Here is a 21,107-nt window from a genome sequence, read left to right as displayed (position 1 = left end):
TAACCCTGTTAAAAGCATTTCTGATATGTTCAAGTAGGAATTGAGATGAGGTAAGATTGGCCAGGCAGGATATATTTATTGTAGTGTCCATTCAGAATATGTTTATATATACACATTTATTTAAGAGGAATGGGATAACAGCTTACTTTTGTTTATGTAATAGTTTTGGATATGACATTTATTAAAATCTTATTCAGTTTTGTATTTTGAAAGTTTCTTTGAAGCCATTGTGACTTTTTTCTTTTAAATCTTAGACCTGACAAAATTCTTCCTCATTCTTTCTACCAGAAAATTTAATACATTGTTAGCCTTTTTAAAAGGCACTTTCATGACCACCTGAATTGCTGTACTTTTCGTCTTTAGTTGAGGAAGCATTTCAACTTCTACTTTACCTGGATATTTTTCCTCATTTATTAACCACTTACGTAGCTTTCTTAAGTAAAATTTTAATTTTGCATTGTTGGTGTAATACACATCTGAATTAAAGCCATTCAGCGAATTTTTATCAGCACTTGGAATGTGAGGAAGTGTAATATAATTGATAATTATTGTGGAGACACTTCCTGTGGTAGCTTCAGACCTTCTTTTGGTCTTATGAAAATAATAAAGTAATTTTTAAAACAAAATTTAGCTTCTATTGTTTTATTTATACTGATATCTAAACATCATCCTGGGTGTTAATTTACCTTGTCTTACCTGGTATATCTTAATGTTTTAACATTTTTGTTTTTAGCATAGTTTATTCATTCTTCTTAGATAACAGTGCCTTGAATTTTTATACTAACAAGTATTTTCTTATATCTGTAAATATCAGAAATACATATATTTTTGGTGAATACTGAAGCTCACATTTACCAAACAATTATTTTCTCTTAGGTTTATCAAGAGCTATAAGAAATTTGGTGGTCCTCTGGAAAGGTAAATACGTTTATTCTCATAGAATAATGGAATGTGTTACATGCTGTCACCTTTATTCATTTGTATTAACATTCAGTTTAGCTACTTTGTTAAATTTGCTTTTAATCGGCATTTACAAAATTAATGTACAAGGGAAATTTCAGATTGTTTTTAAAAATGTTTTTATACTGTGTTTAATTTCTAGTCTCAAATTTCTTTCCTGTAAATTATCTATACATGTTTAAATTGCACTTTTATGACGGTAAGGCACTTTTTACAATCTTTATCTCATTTTTCATCAATAACTTAAGAGTAGCACGAGCAGATTTATCCATAGAGGGGCTGAGTTGCTAACCCAGCCTTTTTTTTTTTTTTTTTCTTTTTAAATGGAGTCTCTCACTGTCTCCCAGGCTGGAGTGCAGTGGCGCGATCTTGGCTCACTGTAACCTCCGCCTCATGGGTTCATGTGATCCTCCTGCTTCAGCCTCTCGAGCCCCTGGGACTACAGGCGCATGCCACCACACCCAGCTAATTTTTTTTTTTTTTTTTTTGGTAGAGACGGGGTTTCACCATATTGGCCAGGTTGGTCTAGAACTCCTGAACTCAGGTGATCCGCCTGCCTCAGCCTCCCAAAGGCTAACCCAGCCTTTTAACCAGCTCTGCTTTCCCTAAGTAGAGATATTTTAATTTTCTCAAATTCATTCTCTTATTATACAAACTGTATTAAAATTCAAATTAAGACAGTTTTTTTGAAGTTATCAGATAATCTCAATAATTATTGTGATTTGGATATTCTTTGCCCTTTGTTGTGGCCAACCCACTGTCTGAATATGGATCAGCAAAGACTCAAATTAGTTTATTTTTTTACTCTTAAAAAATCCCTTCAAAAATAGATATATTTTGTTTTATTTTGAGATGGCATACTTAAAATATAATGAAATACTTGCATAATTATTTTAGATGAAAAAATGTCTTGAGTATTATTCATATTATCTATTTGGTGCACAGTAATAAAAAGTTACAGAACTTTACTCAGCTTTTGTGTTTACAATTATAAAGCTTTACCACTTCATTCTGAACATCTTAAAATTTGATCAGTTATTAAAAGGTTTTATAGAATTGGTATATAATCTTCCATTTGCTCTATAATGAATTAAACTCATTATTATTGAATATATAAATGAATTGTTTGTCTGCCACATTGTCCTGGTTTTTATGTGTTTCCTGCCATTTATGTGAACAAGAATATATAGAGCATGCAGTAGAGTGATATTCAGATCTTGAAATAGAGTGAAACTTAATCTTAAATGGCACCACTTCATTTAACATATTTACCTGAAAATTGGATTATTTTGTTACAGATTAGATGCAATTGCTCGAGATGCTGAATTAGTTGATAAGTCAGAAACAGACCTTAGACGACTGGGAGAATTGGTACATAATGGTTGCATTAAAGCATTAAAGGATAGTTCTTCGGGAACAGAACGAACAGGTAACATTAAAATGAGAGTGATTTAAAAGAGAAGTAAATGAAAGTTTCAAAATATGCTTTATTGAGCTAGATATTATATCTTAAATTATTTATTCATCAGTCTCAAAAGGTTATTTATAAAACAAAGTAAAGCTATTCTGGGTAATAGGAAATGGAGAACAGAATTGCAATTCGAAGGCAGTAGAATCTGTTTTTAATTCCCCTGACATTTTCTGTCTGGGAGGTAAGGTCAGAAATTACTGTTTTATACACACACATATGTACATTCATAGATATATGTGTATATATACACACACACAGTACAATATGTATAGTATCTATAGGTTTTTTAGTATAGATGACTGGGAAAATATAATGCAAATATATAATATTGGTTTGGGACATAATTATTTTATTATTATGCTTATTTTGCTGTTCATTTACCTGAATAAAAATTATTTAGATAAAATTTAGTAAGCAGACCAGGCATAGTGGCTCACACCTGTAATCCTAGCACTTTTGGAGGCTGAGATGGGAGTTTAGCTTGAACCCAGGAGTTTGAGACCAGCCTGGGCAACATTGTGAGACCCTGTCTCTAAGAAACATGAAAACATAAAAATTAGCAGGGTGTGATTGTGCATGCTTGTAGTCTCAGTTACTTGTGAATTGAGGTGGGAGGGTTGCTTGAGCCCAGGAGGTCAAGACTGCAGTGAGCAATGATTGCACCACTGCACTTCCAGCCTGGGCAACAGAGTGAGACCCTGAGTCATCATCCTATAATTCTTTATTTAGAGGCTGATGGTATTAGTAGATTGATCCATCTTATGTAATTGGTAAAACACTTAGATACTTTTCGTGACTTTGCATCTGCAAGATTATAATCACTTGTTCATATGTAATGAAGTTTAAGGTTTTCCAGTAATCTCTTAATAATATAAATAAGGAATACTTATTGTTAAATAACATAAGTAATAGCATCAGTTGCTTGGTGTTTTGTAGAATTATGTTTTATACTTTTAAAAATACTGTTTTTTTTTTAAAAAAAATCAAGGTGGTAGACTCGGAAAAGTGAAGGGTCCAACATTCCGAATATCAGGAGTACAGGTGAATGCCAAACTAGTCATCTCCCACGAAGAAGAATTAATACCTTTGCACAAATCCATTCCTTCTGATCCAGAAGAAAGAAAGCAGTGAGTGATTTATTTTCTCCATTGTAAGATTTTTGTTATTCAATAATTGCAAAATGAATGTGCTGAATTTTTATGGTGTTATTGGCTAGTTTTGGGGAAAAAAAAGGAAGAAATAAAGCATATTATTTTGAAGTTCTAATGACTCACGTTTTTCAAAATTAATTTTTCAGTTAAGGCAATTACAAACTTATCATTAGTTATTAACTTTGATGCCAGGTATACTATCCCATGCCACACAAAGGCAGCTCATTTTGATATAGACTGGGGCAAAGAAGATGATTCCAATTTGTTAATTGGCATCTATGAATATGGATATGGAAGCTGGGAAATGATTAAAATGGATCCTGACCTCAGTCTAACACACAAGGTATTTATCTATTTCTGATTCTGTTAACCATTCATGTTGAATTTAATTTATTCTAATTTTTGCTTTTAAATTATGTTGGAAATAATGGAAATCTGGAAACCAAGGCAGTAGCTGGTTGTGTGACCTTGGTGCATTTAGAAGATGCTTTGCGTGAAAGGATCAAATTTCAATGATTTCTGAGATTTTGCGTTACTGTGAAATTATATGTTATTAAGGCATTAGGTGTATTATTTTTCAAATTATGAGGTTAAAAGTCTTATTCCATCATTAGCTTTAAAAAATTTTTTGATGCATAATGTACATATTTTTGGATGCATGTGATAATTTGATACAATCATATAATATATAAAGATGCAATTAGGATAACTGGAACATTTATCACCTTAAATATTTATCTTTAGGAACATTTAAGTGATTCTTTTCTAGCTATTTTATAATGTATAGATTATTGCTAACTATAGTCACCCTACTCACCTATCAAACACTAGGTCTTATTTCTTCCATCTAACTATATATTTGTACCCATTCATCATTAATTTTATTATTCCAGTAAGACAAAATCCTTAAAATCTTTTATATTTATTTTTTAAAAACATCGGCATTGTAGTATTTTTGGTCATTTGGTTGCACTGTGCTAGCTGAAATCCTTTTTTTTTTTTTTTGCCTAGAATGGGAAACACTGGGAGAACTTCCTTATTGTTTATCCTATGTGTTGGGAACCTTTAGATGTTGGTGCTTTGTCATTTGTTACTGTGAAGAAAAAATTAAGTAGTCTAGATTCCCCTGTAAAACTTTCCTCCCAGTGTATGCTTTAGGTCTTCTTCTAGAAAGATGACATCTTGTATTATAGGAATTTTTGTGTACATTATATATAAGTACACTTTTACTGAAAAGGGAAGGTGTTTAAGGATTATATAACATTTAATAGTGGATGTTAAGTACACTTTTGTATATTTGAAGGAAATTTACAACCTCATACTTTCTATTTTCATTTTGAAAGATAATCTGAGGGTTTTTTAAGTTTAGAATTCATTCTCAGAAAAATTAAATTTTTGGCTCTGGCATACGTATAAAAAATACATTTTGCATTGAGTTTATTCCTACAAATATTAATAATTGAAACTTGTTGGTGAACTATATATATATTTAAATGGTTAAGCATTTTTTAGCCAGTACATTTCTCGTGTTATTTATTAAGACAATCTGAAAGAATTTATTGCTTTTTCAGATTCTTCCAGATGATCCCGATAAAAAACCACAAGCAAAACAGTTGCAGACCCGTGCAGACTACCTCATCAAATTACTTAGTAGAGATCTTGCAAAAAAAGAAGCTCTTTCTGGTGCGGTAAGTTAAAGCCCACATGCCTAAGACCAGTTTACTTTTTAGTAAGGTAAATTTTGTTTACTTCACCATGCTAAACATCTGAAGTCAATATGAGCTTATATAAATGGATTTTTCTGTAATTAAGTAGTTTTATTTGATGTTGCCATATTTAAATTTTACCTTAAATTATCTCAGCATACATGTTAAAACTGGTGAATCATAGCTTTTAGAAGTAGGATTCTGGGTTTTTTTCTAGTTTTAGAGAGGGATAGAGAAAACTCGTTTAGCGTGCGGAGTACTTTTTGAGAAGTCAAGCCTACATAGCCTACATGACTGTTTTACTTGGAGTCATTAGAATGCTTAAGGGACAGCGTCATAGGTTGCCAAGCTTACTGAAAAAGAAGGAAAAAGACACCAAAAAGGAGGTGATTGGAAACTTAGGGCAACTGTTAGAAGTTTACCTGTGACCATAATGTCAATAACTACCTGTGTAGCGTTAAAAATCATTCCTAATGCAGTCTCTTGTGCTATAAAATTAAGCTGAAGGCCATAATAATCTCAGAGGGTAAAAAATTTGTTTCTACTTCTCTCTGATCCTTTTTTTAAAGGAATAATAATTGGCTAGTATTTATTATTTACATTAATATTATATTTGACTCATTAAGTTATATCACCTTTATTGAGTTTCTGATGTTGGTACAGCTTATTACCAATAGACTAAGGATCAGGTAGGAATATGTGTTCTAGCCCTTGGATTTAATGTTTATGACGTTTTTAAAAATGAAATCTGTAGAATTGGTTAAAATTAAAATAATGATTTTTTAGGGAAGTTCAAAGAGGAGAAAAGCAAGAGCTAAGAAGAATAAAGCAATGAAGTCTATAAAAGTGAAAGAGGAAATAAAGAGTGATTCTTCTCCTCTGCCTTCAGAGAAGTCTGATGAAGATGATGATAAAGTAAGAATGTGTTTTAGAACAACAACCTTTTCTATGGAAAGGGAATATGGCATGTTTTTGTGTACTTTACATTTAAAATTTGAACTAGTCCCTTAAAATTTATATTTTAGGTACCGAAGTCTGTGTGTGTGTGTGTGTGTGTGTGTGTGTGTGTGTGTGTGCACGCGCGCACGTGCGCACGCACTTATAGTTCATAACAGTCTCAATTATAGAACAGAATTCTAACTGTCCAGTAGATATTATATAGCACTAGAGGCATAGAGCAAAGGTCCTTCCTTTTCAAACATTTGCCAATTCGATGAGTTTCTGTCTCTTTTAATTGTATTATGAACTTGAATGGGACTGGCTTACTTTAGTTTATAGGAAGGTAAACATTGCATGTATCATTATTAGGGGGATTCTGGGCTCTTTCAGAATCCACATACATGCAATCCGTAGTCATATGAAGAAAAATTAGTCGTTGTTAAAATTTGGTTAGTAATACATTGGCCATACTTGCACTTTCCAGGATGAGATCAGTTCTGTGAAACATCCAAATAAAAAAATTAAAACAGAAAGAGACAGTGAAGAAAAACCTGAGCCAGATGTTTATATAAAGAAGGAACCAGAAGAAAAGAGGGAAGCAAAAGAAAAGGAGAATAAAAAAGAACTTAAAAGGGAGATAAAAGAAAAAGAGGATAAGAAAGATATAAAGGAAAAAGATTTTAAAGAAAAAAGAGAAAACAAAGTAAAAGAAGCTATACAGAAAGAAAAAGACATAAAGGAAGAAAAGGTATGCAAATCATAATAAAAAATGTAGAAAGTAAAAACAATCAGCATATTTACCTTTTAGGAGACAAAATTGCATATCAGCCCTTATTAGTCTCAATAACTGAGTTCTTCAGAAGCATGTTTGGGTATGCAGTAGAGGAGAATAATAGGTCTGAACACTCTTTAATGCTTTACCTTCAGAGTAACATTACAGAGTAGCTTTGATTGTTTCCCCAAATAAAATTGGGGAAAAAAACAAATTAAAATAGATGAGGATATTCAATGAGAATGAGCACTTGTAGAATAAAATGAGACAGTAATTATTTTCTGGAAGTGTTAGTCATTTTGCCTTTGTTGCTATTGGGGTTTTGTTTTTGTTTTCTTTTCACTTTTTCTTTAGTTGAGTGAATCCAAGTCTGATGGTAGGGAAAGATCCAAGAAATCTTCAGTGTCAGATGCTCCAGTTCATATCACGGCAAGTGGTGAACCAGTTCCCATTTCTGAAGAATCTGAAGAGCTGGATCAGAAGACATTCAGCATTGTAAGCCTTAGACTTTCTGATTATTAGTATTAACTCATAAAACATTTAAGTTGAAGTTTGTCATTTATAGCATTTAATTTAGAACTGCATTTGAATTTATTGTAGATTGATAAAAGCAATGTATTTGGAATTTGAAGGGTGTCTTTTTTTTTCTTCCTTTCTTTTTTGAGTTAGCGTCTCACTGTCGCCCAGGCTGGAGTTCAGTGGTGCAGTCACGGCCCATTGCAGCTTCAACCTCCTGGGCTCAAGTGCCCCTCCTGCCTCAGCCTCTCGAGTAGCTGGGACTAGAGGCATGTGCCATATACCCAGCTAATTTTTAGTTTTTTGTAAAGATGGGGATTTTTTATGTCACCCAGGCTGGTCTCGAACTCCTTAGCGTAAAAGGGAGATAAGCCTGGGCGTGGTGGCTCACACCTGTAAACCCAGCACTTTGGAAGGCCGAGGCAGTGGATCACCTGAGGTCAGGAGTTTGAGACCAACCTGGCCAACATGGTGACACTCTACTAAGAAAAAAAACAAAAATTAACTGGGTGTGTTGGCGAGCACCTGTAATCTCAGCTACTCGGGAGGCTGAGGCAGGAGAATTGCTGGAACCTGGAAGGCTGAGGTTGCTGTGAGCCGAGATTGCACCATTGCACTCCAGCCCGGGCCGACAACAGCGAGACTCTATCTCAAAAAATAAAAATAAAAAAAACAAGGGAGATAAAAGGAGGCCAAGGTGGGCCCAGGTGCTGGGATTACAGGCATGAGCTAATCGCACCCAGCTGGTGTCTTAAATTTAGAAGCAACTCAGAAAGACTTTTTAATAAAGAGTTTTAAGAAGAGGGGTTTAACAAGTACTTTGAGTGAATTTGTTTTCCTCCAGCTCGTATTTCAAATTTTTAAATTCCCAATGCCATTAAAAAATAAATATGTATACACACACACACACGTGTAATAGTGCTTATTTATGGTGAAGGACTAGTTTTTTTCCCAGTCTTTTGCAGACCAATATATTTTTTAAAAAATACAAGAAGAATGAAATGTTTCACTAGAAAAGTGAAATAAGAAAAAAATAGGTACAAAATATGAGCCTAATGTTTTGTTAGTAGATGCAGTAGCTATAAAGTTGCATTGTCAAATTATGAGTTTCTAAACAGGCTCAGTTTTTGTACCGATGTTGTTTTGGACTGGCAATAGCTCTTGTCAAATATACTGATTCTGCATGTTGTCATGCCTTTGCGTTCCTCAAAGTGAGGGAGAAACTATCTGTGCCTTTATTCTAAAGACTTTATTTACTGAAGATAATTATAATTTATTTATTTATAATTTACTCAATGTATGTATTCATAATTTATTTACTGAATATAATTATATACTTATGTAATTACATAATATAACAGTATGTATGTGCTTAATAGTACTGACTCTTGAGGCAGAATGCTATTTGGTAAGTAAGTATGAAGATTAAATGAATTGGTACATGTAAAGTTTACAGATCAGTGCTGTCTTCAAAAAAGCTCAGAAATCGATAGTGATTTTTGTAGATGTTGTTCCTAAATTCAGACATGTGAAGCAGATAGAGTGAGACTAAAAAGTCCAATTGCAGAGCAAAACCAGGAAGAAATAATAATGTTAGAGAAAAAAGGGCTGAGTGATATGAGACCGATAATGTAGTTTGGCTTTAACTAGGACTAGGAAATGTTTCCTTACAAGCCACAACTGAAGGAAACACTTATAGTCTGATATATAGATGTGTCATGTTTATATGTAGTTACAATATACACAAATTTATATATAAATATATATTCCTATATTTCCTTTTCAGAGATTTCTAGCATCTGAATCTTTTATACTAGTTGGAGCAGTTAACATACTTCAGTCACTTGTTAGACTTGGGTGTCAGCTTTATCACTAGTATTAATCAAATGCTATACTTCAAAGAGGGAAAATTTCACCTTCTAAAATTATATTTGTTTTCAACCCATTATGTCCTTCTAGATCCCCAGCTTATCCTCTTGTCCTACTTTCTCTTCTTTTGCACCGTGACTAGACAATGTTGATTTAATGAACCCACTAATGTATTTCCTACCGATTCCACAACATGCCCTAATATAGTTCAAATATTGTTCATGCTTTTTAAATATATTGGTTTTTACCAGTCCTCTTGTTCTCCCTACTTTGAGCTGTTGACATTCTTCCAGTCACTGGGAGTATTGGAGACATTCAAAGCTGCTGCAGCTCCTGTCTTCCATTTTATTTATTTGAGCCATATTTTTTATCTCTGGACTTTTATTTTTATCTCCTCTGCAGGTTCACAGGCTGGAATTTCTTCTCTCTTTTTCAAGGGTAACCGTTTTTGTTTTTGTTTTTTGTTTTTTGTTTTTGTTTTTTTACCTACTCTGTATTGGGTGGGATTCGGGGGAGGTGGTATTCTTTTGCTTTTTTGAAGTGAAAACATTAAACTTTTCACTGGAGCTACTTCCCCTTCTCTATGTGGTCTACTAATGAATTAGGTGAAATTGTATCTCTTGCCACTTTTTTTTCCCCCACATTTCTTTTTTAATCTTCGGACTTTTTCATGTAACTGCTGGAATGGAAAAATTCCTGCTGTGCACAATGCATGAATTTCCTCTCCATTAATCTTAAATGATATGGTGTGTATCATGGAAATGAGGACTGGAATAGTTCTTAAACGTGGACTCTGTAGCCAGACTTTCTGGCTTGTATAGGATTTTACCTCTAAGTAAGGAATTCCATTGTATTTGGGAATAGCTCTAAGTAATTATGAAATTCAATGGCCTTTTCTAGGTTGTCACTGTCTAAACATATTTGCTTCATTTGGTACCTTGATTTTCCTTTTACTGGTTGTCTTCCTAAATGACAGTATAATTTAGCAGTCAAGAAAGAGCAGAGTCTGAGGTCAGTTAGAGCTGGGTTTGACAGATGTCATTGTATTCTAAGTTTCAGTTTCTTCTATAAAATAGATTAAATACTATTGCAAAGGACTATTGTCAGGGTCTATTCTTATTGCTTCCATCCTACTCATACCTCAGTTTGTACTCCACATAGCAACCAGAGTAATCATGACTTAGAGGGAGAATAAAGTCACACTGTTATATTTCTGTGCCTAAAACACTCCAATGGCTTTCCATCTCATTTAGGAGAAAAGATTCTTAGCCTGAAACTAGCCTCGTAGCATCTAGTCACCTCCCATCATTGCCGGCCACTTCTCTCACTTACTTGGTTCCAGCGACACTGGCATTCATACTTTTTTAAAAAACATGTCAAACAAGTTTTAGGACTTTCATGTTTGTTTTTTCCTCTACTTGGTATGGCTTACTCCTTCATTTTCTTTAGGTGTCCTCTCAAACATTGCCCTTCTCTGAAATCTTGCTTATGATAAGATAGGAAGCTCCCTGCTCTTTCTTCCTTTATTTTTCTTTATCACAGTTGTTGTCATCTGACACACTATTTCTTGTTCATTTACTGGCTCTCTTATACAAGAGTCCAGGTTCCATAAAGGCAGGATCTGTTTACTTACAGCTCTATTTCCTGCATCTGGAACAATGCCTAGAACATAGTATGTACTAAACTTACATATGTTGGATAAATTATTTTCTAACAGAATATAAACTGCCAAAGTTGAACAAAAAATAGGAAACATAAAGAAAAGCAATGAATAAACTAAAAGTTAGAAAGGAAATTAAAGATTTTCCCTTTCTTAAAGCATCAGATCTGACTGAATTCTAATTTTATTTATAATAAGAGAGGTCCTTCAAAGCAGTGGTGTGAGGATTTATTATTTTATTTTTTTGAAATAGGGTCTCACTTTTGCTTAGGCTGCAGTGCCAGTGGCATGATCACAGCTCATTACAGTCTCCTGGGTTCAAACAGTCCTCCCACCTTGACCTCCTGAGTAGCTGGCACTACAGGTGTGCGCCACCATGCTTGGCTAATTTTTTTTTTTTTTTTTTTCTTTTTGGTATAGAATCAGGATCTCACTGTTGCCCAGGCTGATCTCAAACTCCTGGACTCAAGTGATCCTCCCGCCTCAGCCTCCCAAAGTGCTGGGGTTACAGGCCTGAGCCACCATGCCTGGCCCAATTTCTTAATAAATGATGTTGGATTATCTAAATGTATTGTCTGATGTTGACCCATCATCCTTATATTCCTAGAACTAAACCAGCTTGCTTTCTGTGAATATGATGTTAAATTTTTATTTGTTTTTGCATTTACAAATTTTATCTGACGGTTGCCTTGTTAGTAATATTTTTATTCTGATTTTGGTATAAGGTTATAGTTCCTATTGCTACAATAAAACATGCAATTCTTAATATGTCATCCTTTTATTAGCATGTCAGGAATGTATAGGCCAAGGAAAAGTTACCCTTTGACCCTCTACTCCCCAACCACCCAAAATATGAAGAGCAAGCCATTATTGACACCTTCTGTTATCACAAAGGTTTGGAAGAATACAGTTTATATATCTAGCTATATTGATTTTAATAGTTCTGCTAAAATCATTTTACCCTGTATTTATTGGATAGTAGGGTATTAAGTTATACTCTGAAATATTTTACTATCTTTTAATAGTCTATATTTGAGACTCCTTAGAATAGTGTGCTACAATATAAAAAATAACCATTTTTGTAGAAGCTAAGTAAAATCCAAAACTTTTACTTACTCAAAGACTGATTTTAAATGATAACGGAAAGGCTTGCTTTCCTGAAGAAAATCTAAAGGGGAAAGAACCCTGATGTATAAGATTTGTGAAGTGAGATTTAATTGCTTATTTTGCTATCAAACAGTGTTATAATATTATACTCATGTAAATATCATTGAAGGAGGTAGATCTTGTTGAATTTAGGTTTTTAATACATGTGTTTATATTCTTGTTTTCTCATTTTAAAGTGTAAAGAAAGAATGAGGCCTGTTAAAGCAGCTTTGAAACAACTTGATAGGCCTGAGAAAGGCCTTTCAGAAAGAGAACAACTAGAACATACTAGACAATGTTTAATAAAAATCGGAGACCATATCACAGAATGTCTAAAAGAGTATACAAATCCTGAACAAATTAAGCAATGGAGAAAGTAAGTGATACACTTTTCAGGAAGTGTTAAATTTTTATTATATAACTGTCTTTTTTTTTCTGTTTTCTTTCCTGATTCTGAAGTTTAGGTAACAAGATAATTTTTAAAGAGGTAACCTACGGATGATTGTTTTAATTTTTCTCCCTTTAACGTTAAATTTTTTTATTTATGAGTGGTTACTTACGTATCATGGTATGTAACAAGTGGCATCTCTGCCTTTAAAGAAATAGTGAAAGCTGTTTCATTAAAATTCAGATTGCATTTTATTTGAAAAAGTCTTTGCAATTTACCAAATTATTATCGGTAATATCTTTTGAAGTTGGTGTTCCCACAAAGTTCATTGTTGCATGAATTTAGCAATTTACCTCCTGGATACATGTATAAAGATGTAAAAATTAACATCCTCAACGCAATGTAAAATGCAAAAAACTAGGAAAATAAAGGTAACGTAGTGCAAATTGTTCTTAAAGCTAAATTTAGCTAATCTAAAGGATTATATTAAAATTCTTCTCTACTTTTGTTAGTGTAAAAATGCTTGGCTTCTATCTTTTGCATTTAACTGGAAGTATAAAATTTGAAAGCCTGGCAACTTCTCTTTTAAATAATGCCTTTTGCCAAGAATGGGTTATCATTTTGGAGGACCACTGAATGAAAATACTTAGTTGTATCTTCACCAATTTTTTGAATCCTTATAATTAGGGCTTAGATTTTTGAGGTTCAAAGAGTTAGAATGTCTACCTTTCTGCTTTCTAGATGAGAAATAAGGAACATCTTATTGAAATTACACAGTGAATTTGGTTGAAAGTAAATTTAAAAATGAGCAAAGAATTAAAGAATTTGAAATAAAATTTTAAGTAAAATTTAAAAAGTTACACAGTGACTAATACAAATAGGTACCATTTCAAATTCGGTTTGTTATAAGGAAAGGGTGGGGAAACCTTTGGAAGAAGAGAGACTAATAGCCAGGAGACTTAACTTTTTCATTGTGTTCTGTCACTTTACATCCTAAGGCTATGCTCTCACCTCACTTTTCTTTACTCAGTTGGGCAGATAACCTTTTTGGTTTTCCCGTGTTTGGTTCTCAGTTACTTTGATTTCATATTCCTTATTGTTCAGTCCTGCTGCCACTCTCTCTGGTTAAACCAAATTCCCTTAAGGGGGAGATGGGGAAGGAAAGAGGGAAATATCCCATAAAGCAAAATAGCTTTTGCTGTCTTGGAGACATTTTATTTTGATTTATTTATTTTTTTGAGGTGGAATCTTACTCTGTTGCCCAGGTTGGAGTGCAGTGGCGAATCTCAGCTCGCTGCATCCTCTGCCTCCTGGGCTCAAGCTATCTTTCCACCTCAGTCTCTTTGGTAGCTGGGACTACAGGCCCACGCTACCAGGCCTGGCTAATTCTCGTATTTTTTGTAGAGATGGGGTTTCACCATGTCAGCCAGGCTGGTGTTGAACTCCTGACCTCAAGCAATCTGCCTGCCTTGGCCTCCCAAAGTGCTGGGGGGAATTTTTTTTTTTTAATGCAGAAACAAGGAAAAAAAGTACCTTATATTAAGACCTATCATTGGCTGACCCGATCCCCTCAAGAACAGTCATTGTGGGCTGGGCACAATGGCTCGTGCCTATAATCCCAGCACGTTGGGAGGCCAAGGTGGGCGCATCACAAGGTCAGGAGATCGAGACCATCCTGGCTAAGACGGTGGTCTACTAAAAATACAAAAAAAAAAAAAAAAAAGTAGTCGGGCATGGTGGCACGTGCCTGTAGAACCAGCTACTCAGGAGGCTGAGGCAAGAGAATCGCTTGAACCCAGGTGGTAGAGGTCGCAGCTATTTTGCTTTAAGGGATATTTCCCTTTCTTTCCTGAATGAAAGAAGATAGAGATCTAAACCACAATTACAGAACAGTTGGCATTAAGCAAGTGTTAACAGTAGTTACCATAATGATCTTTTTGTTTTTTGCTTACAATTTTTTTCAATATATTTTTTGACCAAATTTCTTAAAAACAACTGAAATGCAAGACTAGTTTTTATTTAAAGATGACTGTAATAAAGTGATGGCCAAAATAGAATGTATATTTGTATTTTATTTGTCTTATTAAATATGCCTCATTCTAGCTGATCCTTTTAATAGTATTACTTGTAGAAAATGTGAACAGATATTTACTATTCCATTTTACAGAAGAAAAAAATGGATTCAGATGAAAAGCATTTTAGGGCTGGGACTGGAGAATGACAAAGGAAACACCTAGGACCTGAACTGTTTAAAAGAGGCACTAATTCTTAGGTTTGTGTAAGTGCTGACGCTTGCCTCAGCTCTGGTGCTTTGTTCAAGATCAGACAGTCATTCGGATGATATAATTAAGACCAGAATCTGATTCCTGACTAGATTTTTTGGGGGGAAAATATATTTTTATAAGGAATTTACTTAGGAACAAAAAGGTACTTTATTAACTTCCTACCTTTTACCCTTATAAGTTAATCGTAGAATGTAGATATGTTCGAGATAGTCTGAATTTATATAAAGGCTAGATGAATTTTCCCTCTTCTGTGGATTTCATTTCAGTAAGGTATCATTCAATATATTCTCAAAGTTCATTTAAAAAATATATTTCAAGGTAAATATTATACCTCTAGTGTATATTTGAATCTTCTAGGGATACTACCCTAACTTAGAACCTAACATTCCTTTTCTTTTTGGAGGTATATTTGACAATTACAGTTCCTTATATATTTAAGGTATACAGTTTGATGATTTGATATACACATGCATTGTGAAATAATCACAGTCTCTGATTAATTACTGATGCCTCCCTTGGGATGGGAAGAGATAGCAAACTGTACCTCATTTATGGTGTTTGGTTGTGTTACTCTTGGGACCATTACATTACCATTATTAAGTGACAGTTAACTTTTTAATGCATTATTTAAGACAATTCTTTACAAGCATAATCCATATTATCTGATGGTATTTCCACTCCAGTTATTAACATACCTGTCCCTTATATGCGTAATCAGGATCACAATATGAATCTGAGTCACTTCCTGATTTAATTTATGTCTTTGGTGCATTTCAAATTAGGATTGTACTGCTTTTCACTCTAAAGACTATAAAATGAAGCGATTTGGAAGAGAAGTAAAATTTAATGTTTAGTTTCACTGGAGTCTTATTCATATATGAAGTTTTGAAAAAATGCATAGGAAAATTAATATCCTTAAGAGTTTGTTCCATAGAGGGCTGTGTATGTGTTTATGTGTTTGTGCCTGGAGGGAAGGAGTTCCATGAAAAAAACTAAATATTTTCCACCAGACTAACTTAATTTGCCTTTTTTTAAATTCTTCTAGAAACCTGTGGATTTTTGTATCTAAGTTTACTGAATTTGATGCAAGAAAATTACATAAATTATATAAGCATGCTATTAAAAAACGGCAGGAATCTCAGGTAAACTTGACATCATATTTTTTCCCTGAATTTATATAATTAAAACCTTGAGACATTCTTTTTACAGAGCAGTTTGATTAATAAATACAGAATGAATAAGATAAATTTAAAAAATCACCATTGAACACCACAGTAATAATTGTTGCAGGCAAGATTCACAGAAGAGAGGTAAAATTAATGGGCAAGAAAACAGGATATTGGCAGATCTCCTCTGAAATGTTTATTAGTTATAAAGGGAAAATAATAACTTTATAGAGAAACTTGCCTGACCCACCTTAAACAAGTGATCAAAGTTAATGTCACCAATAGTTAAGACATATCAGCATCATGAACCCTCTGATACTGAGAAAGGTACATCACTTATGTGGAATTCTTGCCAAAAATATATAAGTGTTATTATGTGAAAATATCAGACAAGCCCTACTTGAGGGATATTCTATAAAATAACTGTCTGCTACTCTTCTAAAGTGTTAAGAGCATGCAGTAGACTAAGGAGCTGTCCCAGAGGAAGACGTGACAACTAAGTGTAATATGGGCTTCCAAATCGAATCCCCGAGCAGATAAAGAACATTAGTGGAAAAATGTGAAATCTGAATGAAGTCTGTTCTTCAATTAATAGTGTTATACCAATGTTAATTATTTGGTTTTGATCATTATACTATGTTTATATAAGATATTAACATTAGGAGAAGCTAGATGAAGGGTATGTGGGAACTTAGTATTTTTGCAACCTTTCTGTTAAGTCAATTTATTTCAGAGTGAAAAAATATCTTTAAGTCATGGAACAAGTAGTTCATACTTTAAAAATGGAGATCTATAAATGTCATACATGTATATATACACACATAAACATTCTAATATCTTGTGTGAAGTCTTCATTATCAGTATTTTCTAAGAATTATCTCTGCTTTTTTGTAAGTTTGTGAAGTCACCTAAAGATTCTTACACATGTGTGCATTTATTTTAGCAAAACAATGATCAAAACAGCAACTTGAATCCTCACGTGATTAGAAATCCAGGTATGTAAGCCTTACTGATTGGGAAAATAAATTTAAAAAAATTTTTTTTTAATTTTTGTTTTAAATAAACCAAATGATAAAAAAGGTTCTTACCTTGTTTTTATTTATAAGTACCTTTATATTAAGGAGATACAGTAATTCTGATACATACCTACATTATTATATAAAATGTATTCTCTTAAACTGTAGTTCATTTTAGTTTATTATCCTTTTAATCATCCTTTTCTCAGTTTCTAGAAATTGTAGAATGACTGTTAAAATGAACAAATATTCTTTTTTATGTAATTTGGAATAGTAATGCATTTTTTCTGTATCAGAGTCACAAAAGTATAGTCTGAGAAAGGAATAGGTCTCATATTTTTTAGTTTTTGTGACATTTCAGAATCAAGCAACCTTTTTAAATTAATCCTTAGTACTGCTTTTATACACCATTTCTAAATGCTTTAACTGCTTGTATTTGGGAACCGATTTTGTTTTGGCAAGGGTTGAAATGAATTCTTGTTATCTATCAACTAAGTTTTTTTTGCTACATATTATTTTTAAGGTCATTAATAAAAGTTGTACTTATCTAACAGATGTGGAAAGATTAAAAGAGAATACAAATCACGATGATAGCAGCAGGGACAGTTATTCCTCTGATAGACACTTAACTCAGTACCATGATCATCATAAAGACCGACATCAGGGAGATTCTTACAAAAAAAGTGATTCCAGGAAAAGACCCTATTCTTCTTTTAGTAATGGTAAAGACCATCGTGATTGGGATCACTACAAGCAAGACAGCAGGTAAACTTGGCAGTCACTTTAGAAATTTTGCTTATGCATGTTTTTCTCCTTATCGTGATGTTCCTGTATTTGACCTATCAGCCAATTCAATCTTCATGCAGTCAAAATAAATCTTGTGAAATAAAGGTGTTGTATATAATTAAGAAAAATGTATATATTTTAAGAACTGAATTTCTCTATAAAATGGATTTTGAATTATAAAATTGAGATCAAAATATGTAGTAAGGTGATGTAGGGAGTTGTATAATTATAAATTGCGTGGGGTTCATTGTTTTTTTGAAGAATATTGGCTCAAATACTCTTTAAAATATAATAAGTGGGATAAAATAAAAGCTTGATATAATAGTGATTCAGGTTCAGTTTAGGAAATTTTGCATTCCATATTTTTAAAAAGTCAGGGGAAAAATTAATATATGTGAACACATCTCATTGAGGTAAAACTTAACCTCAGCAATCTGGAATATTATTGGAACCAGGAAGGTTTTTTGTTTATTGTTTTTTGAAGCCTTTGAACAGTAAGCAACCTCAGTGTAATAACATCAGAATACTTTTTATTCCTTTATTGACAAAGAAGTATTTTCGGTAGTTAATGATCACTACTAAAAGTAAACTTGAAAACTGAGATTTATAGTATTTATGCTTTTATAGTAAGTACAAGAAACAAATTAGAAACATTCTTTGTATTTTAGTGTTCATTACAATAATTTCTTTGAGAACCTCTGTCAACACTATGAACACATCAGTTGTAGAATGGCTGTTATTTGAAGGGGTCAAATAATTAAAAGGAAAAGGCAGATTTATAGTATATATTTCACAGGCTTATGCAATATAATTACAGTTGTGTGTGTGTCAGTTTGAAAAAGGCACTCATTTTAGAGAATAATTCTCATTAAACTGCCACATTTATTTTTTATCAAGCTGTCATGTTTGTATGGAGTAAATTTCGTAATGATTCATGTGTCGAGTCTTACTATATAACTAGTCAAACTTGAGGAAGCTTTTAATAGGCATCAGCAACCAGTGAAAAATTTTTCAGATTATTTCATAGACTGCATTCTAGCATTTTTAAACTTTTTCCTGCTTAGAGGTTGATAAAAGGCTCTGGTCTCAGGAGTATTTCAGATAGTTGTAATAATCTTAATTTCAGCTTCCAGACAATTAAGATGCAGTCATATAAATGATGTGTAAAATAAAAAGCAACTAATTATCTAAAATAGCCATGTGAAATTAGATGCTATTTTAGGGGTTTTGTATGGTTCGCTTTAGTTTTATGAATCAAATAGTTTTTCCAAAGAGATATATCCAGTGATTTTTGAGTTAATTTAGTAAGTTTTATAATGAAACACTGAGTTTCTATACAATGAAAAACATGTTTTAAGGTATTTTTATGTTTTTTAGTTATCTTTTATTTGGAAACATTTTAATTTGCATGATTTGTCTAAAATTCTCAATTTTTCTTTATTAGATATTACAGTGACAGAGAGAAACACAGAAAACTGGATGATCACAGGAGTAGAGATCACAGGTCAAATTTGGAAGGAAGTTTAAAAGATAGATCTCATTCTGATCATCGTTCTCACTCAGATCATCGGTTACATTCAGATCACCGGTCAAGTTCTGAATATACTCACCATAAATCTTCCAGGGATTATAGGTATCACTCAGACTGGCAAATGGACCACAGAGCTTCCAGCAGTGGCCCTAGGTCACCACTAGATCAGAGATCTCCTTATGGCTCCAGATCTCCATTTGAACATTCAGTTGAACACAAAAGTACACCGGAGCATACCTGGTGTAGTCGGAAAACATAACAAAAACTGATACTTCGTCTTTCTGGACTTTTCTTTTAGCCATATATCATAAACCAACACAGTAATTGCCTTACATGACTTGAAAGATATAAACAGATCTTCTATCAGTAGCAGTATTGTTACTTCTTTCCAGGATGCAAGGTCTATTATCCCAACAGAAGAGAAAATATTTTTATATTTAAGGATTATGCTGCACTGTACTACAAAATTGTAGTACGTTTTTTTGTTTTCTTTTTTAAAGAAATGGAAAATGTTTACTATTACAGGGACCTCAACACTGCCCTCCCATACAGGCTGGATAAAACTGTTTTTAAGTCAGTGATTTTAGACTGACCTCCATTTAAATTATGTTTATATATGAACTTTACTCTGACCTGTGATCATGTTTCAGGAAGGAATGAAAGAGAGTTCTTTCTTAATAAAGAAAAACACTCAAGGACTTTGTTCATTTCCAAAGCTACTTGTTTACATTGTACACTGCGACCACCTTGCCGCTTTTCATCACAAGCTTGAATATTTAAATTCTGTACTTATATCTGTAAAATAGCCAGGAATTTCCTGTTTGTGATCTATTATGCCTTTTTACAAAAAAAAAATGGCTGTAAATTATTGTAAATATTAAAGGAACTTTCCTTACTTCCTTCCCTTTCTCAGGCTTTTTTTGACTGTTCCTTTCCCTACCAACTCAGGCCTTCTTATTAAAAAAAAAAAAAAAACAGTGTAATAACACTTTTTAATGATTTGTCTTGATGGAATCATTGTTTAGAATGTAAAAATGGGGAAAGGGGCCACTTAATTCCATTAGTCCTCTTTTTATACTGAATATTTTATTAGATACATGTTATTCCCTTTTTTTTCCTTTTTTAGTCAATATTGTGTTTGTAGTTTTAAAAAATGGCGAGATGATATGTAAAATCTAAACTGCATGCTCTGGAAACATTTTTTTCAGATGCATCTGGTTTAAAAGGGTAGGTGTATAAACACTTTTCAGAATCCAAAACGGCCAAAAGTTATTGTAAATCCGTTTGTTTTCCCGTTTCATGTGGGCAATAATGTCAAATGTGCTATGCAGCCAGGTTAACATTTTAGATAAACTTGATTGACTTTTAATATAAACTGTTACAATGCACACTGATTGTATATAAAAACGTTATATATGACAAATTAAATTTAAGAAAAAGGATATGTGGGCTCCTGTAATTTTCTGCTGCATTCTTAACTCCCTCAAGCACTTACCACCACCACCACCGCCCCCCACCCCCGTTTTTAAGTAACATTTTGCTGCCAGAAAAAGTATTTTGGTAAGCAGTTGAATATTTGTAATGTGTAGCATTACAACTAAATCTGTTTTGGAGACTATGAATATTCCTATGAAGTAAAACTTGGGTCATAGACATTTTTGTTGGCCCCTTTTGGCTTCCTACAGATATTATTATGGGATGTTTTATATTTATTCACAGATTTTTATTTTGTTTTATATTCAGCA

General features: G+C 33.1%; 1 protein-coding gene across 2 annotated transcripts in view; it reads left to right on the top strand.

Annotated features, from left to right (window-relative positions):
• CHD1 (chromodomain helicase DNA binding protein 1) overlaps positions 1-20,804 on the top strand; it is a 74,208-nt gene extending 53,404 nt beyond the window's left edge. Inside the window, exons 25-37 of one of the 2 annotated variants that reach the window (XM_031011276.3) lie at positions 877-918; positions 2,259-2,389; positions 3,420-3,558; positions 3,775-3,925; positions 5,154-5,270; positions 6,075-6,203; positions 6,712-6,975; positions 7,354-7,494; positions 12,388-12,566; positions 15,909-16,005; positions 16,973-17,024; positions 17,600-17,810; positions 19,276-20,804. In XM_031011276.3, coding sequence (XP_030867136.2) covers positions 877-918; positions 2,259-2,389; positions 3,420-3,558; positions 3,775-3,925; positions 5,154-5,270; positions 6,075-6,203; positions 6,712-6,975; positions 7,354-7,494; positions 12,388-12,566; positions 15,909-16,005; positions 16,973-17,024; positions 17,600-17,810; positions 19,276-19,621 — 1,999 coding nt within the window. In that variant the 3' untranslated portion in view covers positions 19,622-20,804. The remainder of the gene's footprint in view (positions 1-876; positions 919-2,258; positions 2,390-3,419; positions 3,559-3,774; positions 3,926-5,153; positions 5,271-6,074; positions 6,204-6,711; positions 6,976-7,353; positions 7,495-12,387; positions 12,567-15,908; positions 16,006-16,972; positions 17,025-17,599; positions 17,811-19,275) is intronic. The other variant, XM_055387287.2, reaches the window with a different exon arrangement.
• Positions 20,805-21,107: the final 303 nt, after the last annotated feature.

The sequence above is a fragment of the Gorilla gorilla genome, chromosome 4 (genome assembly GCF_029281585.2).
Source record: "Gorilla gorilla gorilla isolate KB3781 chromosome 4, NHGRI_mGorGor1-v2.1_pri, whole genome shotgun sequence".
In the NCBI taxonomy this organism is placed as follows: domain Eukaryota; kingdom Metazoa; phylum Chordata; class Mammalia; order Primates; family Hominidae; genus Gorilla; species Gorilla gorilla.
The sequence above is the reverse complement of the archived record's forward strand: the minus strand, read 5'-3'. Positions and strand labels throughout refer to the sequence as shown.